This window comes from Opisthorchis viverrini (assembly GCF_000715545.1).
Source record: "Opisthorchis viverrini unplaced genomic scaffold opera_v5_96, whole genome shotgun sequence".
NCBI lineage: Eukaryota > Metazoa > Platyhelminthes > Trematoda > Opisthorchiida > Opisthorchiidae > Opisthorchis > Opisthorchis viverrini.
Window position 1 is genome coordinate 1,321,835 of NW_008751749.1, and position 10,513 is coordinate 1,332,347.

At 45.6% G+C, this 10,513-nt stretch overlaps 1 protein-coding gene across 1 annotated transcript in view; it reads right to left on the bottom strand.

The window, feature by feature from the left end:
• The window catches only part of T265_13695 (hypothetical protein), a gene marked incomplete at both ends in the record, with an annotated part of 14,880 nt that extends 10,921 nt beyond the window's left edge, over positions 1–3,959 (bottom strand). The window contains 3 exons of the mRNA XM_009170083.1: positions 847–1,096; positions 2,111–2,266; positions 3,117–3,959. Of these exons, the coding sequence (XP_009168347.1) occupies positions 847–1,096; positions 2,111–2,266; positions 3,117–3,944 (1,234 nt within the window). The remainder of the gene's footprint in view (positions 1–846; positions 1,097–2,110; positions 2,267–3,116) is intronic.
• Between the last annotated feature and the right edge of the window lie 6,554 nt (positions 3,960–10,513).

Here is a 10,513-nt window from a genome sequence, read left to right on the forward strand (position 1 = left end):
CGTTTTCTAATCACCTCGTTACTAACACGCTGACGCCATCCACAACCAGCCACGTTTCTGAGGCATCGGTCGTCGAAAACCTGAAGACGCCTCACATCATCTGTCCGCAGTGGCTATGTTTCGCACCCATACAACGGCACAGCCCTTACTGTAGCCTGGTACACATGACCCTTGAGATCCATTCGTGAATATCTGTTTTATCTCTATAAAGAGTCGTCGGCAGTGCATATCCCACAAATCCCCATGATAATTGAAACTCGCAATTAGTTATTAGTTGTCAGTTTGCATTAAAGAGCTTGCACTTAAACGGGATATAGCGCCATCCAACCTTACACCACGGAATTCACATCACATGGCGACATGGTGACAGACTTATTGCGTGATGCGCACTGTAATAAGTTCCAATAAGGATGATACCGTTGTACAGCGGCTCTGAGCTTTTCGGCACATATTAACTTTACTTAAGGGACCAAATCTCGAACGCAATCAAAAGTTAATCGGAAAACTTGGCTGGAAACCCCAAGAGTGGATGAGTGGCAGACCGTCAATGTATGGTGAAAGTTACTCAGAATCATACGTTAGACTTTTGAAATCTAAACAGATCAGACTGGAAGACTTATTGCTCTGTCTGGATATCAAATTGGTGTGTGGCAAAACAGAAAATCGATATCCAAGGGGTTACACGCACGGAAACATGAAAACAGCAGTCGACGTAGTGAACCCAAATAGGACCTGACATAGCACCAACGCCTCCAATAAACCGGACGAAACCGCTCCTTGATCGGAGCAAACAGATGCCGACACATGAATGATAAAGAAGTGATCAATCTGATTACTAACACTGACCTATTAGCGTCCAGACGAGTGAGTAGGACGGTTTCAGTTTGAGAGCGCGCTGGAAATATAAAACTGCCTTGTCATGCTGCCCACGCAGACTGAAGAAGTTTCCTACCACGCAACATGTCTCCGGACGGTATTTATCCAGGCTGACACAATGATGAGCCAAGTGAGCAAGTTCGATTGAGTCCTCACGCACAAACAGCACATTAGAGTAGGCATCAACATTGTCCAAACGGCAAGGAAATTGGCTGAAAAGCTGGAAAATGGGAGATATACTGAGAAACTAAACGAAAACATCGCACAAGTCATTATGCAAGGAAACGGAGGATAGCAAATCATGTGACTGCGCGAGTGAAGGATGTTGGCGTTACATTCTGTCCGAGTAGTGGTCAGTAACTTGTGGTGAGTCGTATGGTGCTCAACTACTAACAATAACTGAATGGAGGGGACAAAAAACGTTCCAAAGTGAACTCCAGCATCCGTGCGGAAACTCAGTTTTCTATGCATAAGTTGGATAACAGTTATGTTACGAATGTGTGTGCATGTGGCGCTGAATCTATAGCTAATGTTTAACAACAAACTCAATGATACAATATTGTCTTGGGTTGTCTGGTAACTTGGGGGAATACTGAATACCTATGGCCTATTTCGCTATCTGCATATGCACAATATAATGTAATTCGCGCCTGGTAACTGCACAGCTTTCCTTATGCATCAGGCGAGCGGATCGCACGCTCACAGTAAGGTCTACAGGTCCTCAAAAAGCTATGAGAATGGCGGTGGTGGCCTATTCGTTCATCTAACGACGTAAAGGATATGCGATTCCAAAATGCCCTGATTAAAGGCAAGCTATCCATCCGGTTGAGTGAGTTAAACGCGATCAGATCTCATGTTAACAATGTTGACGACTCGTCGAGTTGCTGTACCGTTTAATGAGGAAGAATATGGTGTACTGGCTACCAGTTTTCAAGTGCAGATGAGACGTCCTTGAAAATGTTGTGTTGATTTATCGGGTGTTCACACCTAAATCGAGGAAAACGAAATCAAGAAGCGAAATGAACGGTTTATTGTTGAAATAACCTTATAATGCAAGGGCAATGCACAGCAACCAGCTCCGTGGAGGGAAACATACCGACTGCATCGCAATACCCAAGCATGTGCCAAGGAGTGTACTCATGCCCACCTGGAGCGGGGATGAGCATTGTGTCCCATTTGACTGAGTTAGACAAACGCGTTGAAGCATTCTGATTGCAACGGAGGATATTCATACCTGCTCAAATTGTCTAGAAGCCATATCCATATCACGCAGACCATCGTAAGCCAGTCCGATCTCCGCTTGAAGGTTTCCACTGGTGCTAAACCCGCTGTTTGACAGGCGTTGAAGGATGTCCAATGCCCGCTCCGTCTCGTTAAACTTTAGGAAAATCTGTAGAGAAATAAAAAAGCAGTGTAGGGAACATAGAAAGTCCTATCCGAGACAAGATTAGGTGATGAAGACCGAAACAACTCGGCTGTACCAGCTAAAGAGGATTCGCTTTCCATTTTACGAATATCGATAATACATTGAAAAGTTTCTCAATCAGATGATTGATACCGATTCTGGCGGGAAACTAGAGCGCTTAACTTACGAATCTATTTTCACTAAGTTCACGAAAGTTTATTGTCGTGGTTTACCACTTACTTACCACACTCATGTGCAACCTCAAAAGCATGTCGCCCAAACATGATTCCTTGCATTTTACTAACGGTATGCAGACAGGTAACAAACGTGATGTTCTTTACAAGTTAGTTTGCAGTGTAGTCCCAAAGGTGTTACCTCAGAGGATACCTCCAAAAAGTGAGGAGAAACTTTCCCAATTGCTTGACTGGTTGCCAAACAAGCGTGTTGCACGGCAAGTAGCAGCTCAAAAATAATGGATTCTTTATCTCCGACCCCGTCTTTCAATGTAACGTTTTCGTGGAGATCGATAAAACAGTCGAGTCCCACTCGAAATGCTTGGTGTTCGGCAAGAAACTATTAAGAGAGTAAGTTTAGGAAGCCTGCAAAATTTTTAATGAAGATTTTCTTCAGATTTTCTTCGTTACGATCAATCAATCACTAGTTTGTCTTGCGACTGCAGTTCCGTTTTAAAAAAAACTCGGCCAAACAAGACGTTACCTCAGCAAGGGAGTACAATTGTTTACAGAGAAAGCAGTAGGCTAGGACGATGTAGAAATACGTAGCAACGAAAATCGCTAACTCGAGTGTAACAACTTTACCTAAACAGAAAGCTTACCTTTGCTTCAAAAAAGTATCGCATCCAAACCTCACTGCTCGCAGCTGGAAGCTTCAAACTGCTCAAATGTTCCTTGTCCCTGACGAGTTGTGCCAACTCAAACCAGGCTGGCCAAAGACAGGGATTCGAAAGAATAGCCCTTACAAAGAGATTAACTGCGACTGACTCCATATCAAGCCGACGATACACGAGACCAAAAGCATACAAAATGAAAGGATCATTTTCCTGCAGCGCATCTGAGTGAGCGCCGTCAAGCTTACTAGGATTAACACGGTTCTCGATTTCGCTGCGCAGAGCGGACAGTTCGTTGGCGCATCGAGCACGGGCAACTTGTGATGGCTTTGCATTGCCGTCCTGTTCGAATACCCGACGGAGTTCTACTTCATCGTTAGCTCGACGCTTTTCACAGGCCATATAGGTGGAATACACATACATGAAATATACCAGTGGAGGGCATTCTTCGGTCGCACCTTCGCCTCTTAGCTTTCGCAAGACAGGACTGACAAAACGACTCAATGTTTGGGCGCAGTGATCATACTCGCGGGCATCCAAAAGGCTCCGCGCAAATAGAAATGTCGGTAAATATCTGCTTGGAAGATCGACCAACGGAGACTGAGGTAAAGCTATGGCAGTCGATAGTTGCAAATCACTTTTGTTAGATTCGGCGGTCGGGTCATCCAAAGCGTGTAATAAATCTCCTAACCACTTGCAACTCTGTGTTAGACCACGGATTTGACAAGCGAAATACGTTTGGAGAAGATCACTCCGGACACGTTCTAAATGTATCGGAAAGTTGTCTTCACCGGCATCAATGCTGGAAGTTTTCATTGGAATTGAGACAGCTGTCAGAAAGGAGAAAAACGTACACTTGTGAATCACTGAACAAAGGATCTAGGCCTGCTGAATAAATCTGGCTAACCGCGGACATCGGTCAGCGAATTAAACCCTGTGAAAAATGATCGTAGTGTGAGATTTTGCAATTTTTGATTGATTTCGTCTTGTCAGTAAGTCCAATCTATGCTGAAATACCGAAAGCATTGTACAGCTGTTTCATCCTTACAGTGGATCATTAGCAGTGCCCATCTCACGAAATTCAGAGCTTCGAACCCGCAATCTTCTGATCACTGGTTGAACACTTACTCGTTCGGCCTCAAACGGATGAACAACGATGACTAACTCTCACATTTGCAGCCTATTAGCATTTGAAACGTATCGTTCTTTTGACACATGTCCGAAATACCGCAAACGTCCGTGGTTCTATCCCAACCTCGGCACGCTGACTGCCCCCAACTGTGTTTGGGCAACCTGACACTGTCCCAACCCTCGTACTTTCTTCAGGTGACATACAAGCTAGGTACCAAAAGAGTGTTAAAAATAAAACATTACTCTATTTCATACCACCGACTAGGAGGATCGTCCACTTTGGTTTTCAATTTCGGTTTTTCAGTCGATTCCATCTCGGAATACGACAAAGCAAGCTGTGACAGACTGCAACGAGTTGTGCTCTGATATCCACCAGGATCCACATAGCCTGTTCTCAGTCCGTTTGTTTCTTCTTGAAAAAATGCGGTTGGAGAGACTCAAACACATGGAACACAAACGACAAGACCGATCCCGAGATAATTATCCCACAACGCTTTATTGACTTCTGTGTAGACCGGAAGTGATATTAGGACATCCTCTCCCTCCTTTCTCCGGACGACTAATCCGTTGTTTTGAGCCAACACGGAGCATTTCACATAACTTGCTATCTAGTAGCTCTCACTGATTAGGCAATACTATACTCACAAACACACTAGAAAATTCGGACATCAAACGCTACTCTGGTAGTCTGATGCCGATCAATGCCTTGAGTTCCGGCTTCTGAGCCAGTTTCTGGCCGAAGACCGTCATAAAGAGACTGAACCTTAGCGTGGCGTAACGGTTTTTGTGTCTGTGAATGACTGTGCAACACTGCGGGGTGGCGCCATCAATGGTTGAAGGTATGATAAACAAAGTTTCTTGGTCCTCTAGGAGACTCCAGATTTGGGGTACGGACAAATGTGACTACTTGCACTGGCGTTTCCCGCCGGACACCACAGCCTTGTGATCAGAATTTTGAGCCAGACATTGGTCGATAACTCTAATCGTCCACCGGCCTAGATCTGGACTCCCTGACAGTATCTCAGCACGTGTGCAAAAATGACCCCCACAACTAAAAATACTGTCATGCCACATTAGCCGGGTTACCTTGCTTGCTACATACCGCGAGGCAGCTAAACGAAAACAGGCTAATGACGACGCCCCCGTTTTTCTTTCCTACGTACTTCCATTTCCCCTCTATTATTAAGCCTCTGCTTGCAGATCCATTTGTTAAAACGGACGACCTCGTTCGTCTTGCATCGATCTTGGCCACAACATCTGCGTACTAACCACAGGAATTTCGAAAGCAATCTTCAAGCCTCGATGCCTAGACCATGCAGCCGCTTTCAATGTTCGCACTGAAGCAAGCAGGACAAGCTGCTCTTGCTGTCGCACCAAACTCGCTTATCAATGATGTGCGGCGCGTAGTAAAAATAAGAACTCAAGATCAAAGCAGTTACTAGGTTGACTGCCTCACCACGCTCCAGTAGATTCCGGTTGCCCACCTTTGGCGACTCAGGGGCTACTGCTGCAGCATGTGCAGGGTTAGGAACCCTTGTGTCTCACCGGGTGGACAGATCCGTGTAGACCGGATAGTCGTCGACAGTCACCTCTGTACGGTGAGTCTGGTAACATCTGTGATGTAGTATCACAGGCTGAAAGTTGATCGTTGTCCGCCTATGATTTCTGCTTACGCCCCAAGCGACTATAAATCTGACAACATCAAAGATATGGTTTATGACGCACTGAGTGTCCCGGTAACAGAGGCCAGTGAATTCTGACTGCGTGTTCGTCCAGAGTCACTTCCCTCCTAGAGCGACCCATAATTCTAGTATTCCTGGATTTCCAGGGCTCATTCGACCCGGTTGATCGGTCTGCTCTTCTTGACACGTTCGCCCACCAAGAAATGTCTCGGAAGTATTTGAACATAATACGTTCTTTGTATTCTCAGACTTTGGGACTTATGAGAGTATACGCACAGCCCTCCAAAAGCTTCCGTACACAAAGCGGTGTCCGTTAAGAGTGCCGGGTCTCTATATTCCTATTTTATTTCGTAATTGATGAAATAATGAGACGAACGCTGGTAGACATACAAAACCCCGGTGTACAAATAGCTTCTGTCGATCTGGGATATGCAGGCGACATTGTTCTCGTCTTCGGACATAAGGCACAAGTGTTTTGGATGAAATGACCAAGGTCGTGCGGTCCTTTGGCACGCGCTTTGCACTCACAAAGTGCAAGGTCATGCTCCTGGACATGCAGTCAGTGAACACGCTGCTAAACATTTAAGCAGGGGCACTCGAAGTTGTGTAGCGCTTTACGCACCTCTAAAGTCGTCTTACTTCTGACTGTAGTGTGACAGATGAAGCTGAAACGTTTGAGAAACCCAGGGCTTTAAATCGGCATATCCCAGGATCTCCAGGGACGAGTGTATCAGGCTACACTACGGATGCTTTTTGGATGTCTGTGAGACGCCGCCTTTAGCGTTCAGCTGTAGCACCCTTCCGGTGCCTAGCTGCCATGCCACCCGAAGGAAGCACGAGGGATGGGATACTGCCAGGTTGCCCAAACCTAGACAGGGGAAGCCGAGTGGCGGAGGTCGGATTCGAACCACGGTCCTTCCGGTCAGTAAATTCGCGCTCTAACCACCTGGGCCATCTCGCCTCTAGAGTCGGTGGAAATGAACCAAAGTTCAGGTGTTGTACAACAGCGACTCCTATCAGAATGTGTACAGCATTGAATGCTGCGGTGGATAGGCAATGTACTGAGCATCCCGAATCATTGTTTGCCGGAGGGTGCTGTTTTCCATGCTCAGTTCGGTGGTGCAAGCAGAGGGGTGATCAACCATTGACCTGGCAGACGGGATTGGAAGATTGCGAAACGTCTGGTGCTTTCAATGAAACTCGCTTTCCAGGATGGGGTTCAAGTGATCCCCTGTGCACGGCTGGAGATGCTGCAAGATGAGACAGTTAATCTAAGGACGGAGCACTCATATCAGATACCATATTTCTCGACTTCTTAAAAGCTTCCGATCCAGTAGCGTACGTCTCGCCTCCCCACAACTCAAGTCTTATGGGAGTAAAGGGAGAATTCTACGCTGGATTAAGGTGCTTCAATTAGACAGAACATTGCGAGTGAAAGTAGGGTCAACCTACTATTCTTCGGTGCTGGTCACCATTGCAGTTTCTCAAAGCTCCGTTTTCGGATAACTTTTGTTCCCGTTCTACATCAAAGACCTTCTGGATGTTGTTTCAAGTCCTGTTGTATAGTTGCAGGTTTTAAAGCGTTTTGTCATTGCTAGATTGCTTTTTCTCGTTTCATCTTGGTGTCAAATTTTGGATGATCAAAGCCTGAGCTTCTGGTCCCTCAGCCTTTTCGGTCCTTCCTCTCATTGTCGTCACACTCCATTCCTCATCAAACACAACAATTTATTCATCCGGAAAATTTCCATCGAACAACGAATCGATTCTTACGTCCTGAAAGGTTCGATACCAATCCCAATATTCAAGATTCGGCAGATAACTGGAAGCGCTGGTCTTGTACTTTCGGGATTTCCTTGAGTCAACCGCTTCTCATTCACCAGGTAAACTGAAAACCTTGTTCAACTACGTCGCTCCTAAAGTTTGCCGCTGCATCAAAGACTGTAAGAATCATGAATCAGCTACTGCAACCTTGCGAAAAAGTTAAGTGCAAGCGAAAGATGGCGTCTTCGCTAGGCATCTTTTGAATACTTTTAAGCAAGACGGAGATCAAAAACTTCATCAATTTGTGCAAAAGCTTCGCAGTTTATTGTCGGATTGCCACTTCACGGCTATCAGTGCAGAGCAACATAGTGAACCAATGGGAGACATCTATTAGTGGACTTTATTCGAGTACTATTCACCAGAGGCCATTGAAACATAAGTAGCTGAATATTAAAACTACCTACGATTATGTGAAATCCCTCGAGTTAGCGCGAAAACACTCGCAGTCGTTTTTCCCGAACAATCAACTCCCCTGGAACGACCCGCCAGGGTGTCCAAGTTCTCAAGCATCATCGCATGAACAGATGGCTGGCACTAGTATGGGATGTTCATGATTCTTCTGTGGCTATACTAGACTCACGCGATATCAATGCCTCAATAAAGATACGGGCTGCAAAAACTGGAGAGGCACTGGCAAAAAGTACGCAAATTTACTACTGATCCGACGAACACGTCATCTATTTCAAGCGCATTATCTTGCGTCAATGCCCCCAGTATCTCGAAGAAGCAGGCACCGATGTGAAGACCAATGGCGTTCCACCTCAAGCGCTTGTTGATGCTAGTAGTTCAGAAAGCCTCATTTAAGAAAATGTAGTCCGTCGTTATCAGTAGCCTGCTCTATTATCGTCATCTGAGATCACTTTGGCACCCATCCAGCGCAAAAGCTTCACTTCTGGATATTGGTTTTTAACACTGCAAAATAAACAAAACATGTCTCTCTTTCAAGTTTTCAGTATTACGTGGTCTTTCTGTGGAAATTCTATTAAATCATGATTTTCTTGAGCTTTATAGATCCCTGAAAATCTCATTCGACGGTGATAAACCTTTATTCTCGCTTTGTGGTCTATTCACTCTCACTTTGCGCACCTTGATTCAAGGTGTAGGCCATAAAGTCCAGGAGACATCCTGCAGACGAAGAGGCTTTCATTGTTTTCGAAATAAAGCGTTTACCGGAGCAACAAATCACTGAACCCTCAAAAATGAAATAATGAATCATTCAGCTGTAGCATCCTTTCAGTGCCTAGCTGCCATGCCACCCAAATGAAGCACTAGGGCTGGGATACTGCCAGGGAAGTCGGGAGGCAGAGGTCGGGTTCGAACCATGAATCCTACGGTCATTAATTTCGGCTCTAACCACTTGAGCCATCTCGCCGCCCTCAAAGTCTCCATGCAAAGCGCAAGTGTCCGTCACAACAAATGAGCGACAGAAAAAATCAATGGTTGTTGACATAGTCAAACTATAAACCAACTTGCGCAACTGAACGTTTATCCGCTCCACAAACTTGAGGATATGGGCAGTGAAATAGCTCGATATAGTAGTTTCTGCACGCACGATCTTGAAAGTGCGTATCACCAAGTGCCCATTAAGGAAAGTGACAGAATTTTTGTGGCTTTAACGGGTTTCAACGAATATCGTTAGGAAAGACAAATGGAGTGGCGTGCCTTCAAAAGGTAATGGTTGACATTATATGCGCTGAAAAAAACTTACCGGGACATATGTCCATGTGGATAATGTCACCATTTGAAGAATTAACCAAGAACACAACCGAAATCTTCAGCGTTTTATCGCCGTAGAACAAAAGTACAGCCTTCAGTTAGATTAGGACAAACGCACAATTTCCACCACTAAACTCCTACTCCTTGGCTATGAAATTATTGAAGGTATCATCAAACCAGTCTGCCGAAAACTACTCGTTCCGAAGAGCATAATATCTCAACAACGTGAAGTTGGCTCGGTCGCATACGATTCTCACTGGATAGGCAGTTTGTCGGGTAAACTCTATCCAACCACTCACAATACAACCTTCCTAGTTCCTTAGTCTGTTAGAAAAGCGTTCGAAAGTCGCAAAACAGTTGATGAATTCAACCGTAGTCACTACAGACACTAGAAAACCTCTGGTACTCGAAACGGATGCGTCTGGTGTTGTGATTTCCGCTACACTCGATAAGGATAGCCAGACAAGCCTTAGTTAATTCGGGAACTGGGTAGCTACGTATTGAAGGCGATAGCTTTGATGGATGAGCGCCACTGGCATCGCGGTTGGACCATTTCTGTCAATGTCATTAACCATTGGTGAGACGGGTCCCGGGGCCCCACCCGGGGAGGAGGCGGTTGCTGATCCAACTAACTTTACAGGTTATTGTTTCCGCTCTTCGTTGCCAAGTCATACGCTGTCCGTCTCTCGGTCGCTACCACTTAGAACAGGGCCGAGCAAAAAGAGCTCTGCGGGGCAGACGGTTTTCTGGCATGCGCAGCACATGTTCTAACCAGCGTAACCTATGAAGCAGGGGTACCTCTATCGAGGGAGAGTATCTCTTTCCTAGGGCCATATGGCATACCATATGGCGTACATCACTAATCTGGTGTTCCCACAAGACCAGACCAATGCTTCGGAGACACCGATTATCAAACGCTGGCATTTTTCGTACGTGTAAAGCACATGCCAAACCGTGCGGCAAAGTTATTTAGGCTATTTAAACTCATCTGCAGTTGGGTAGGATTTGAACCAAGGAAGGCGACATCGTCCGCAT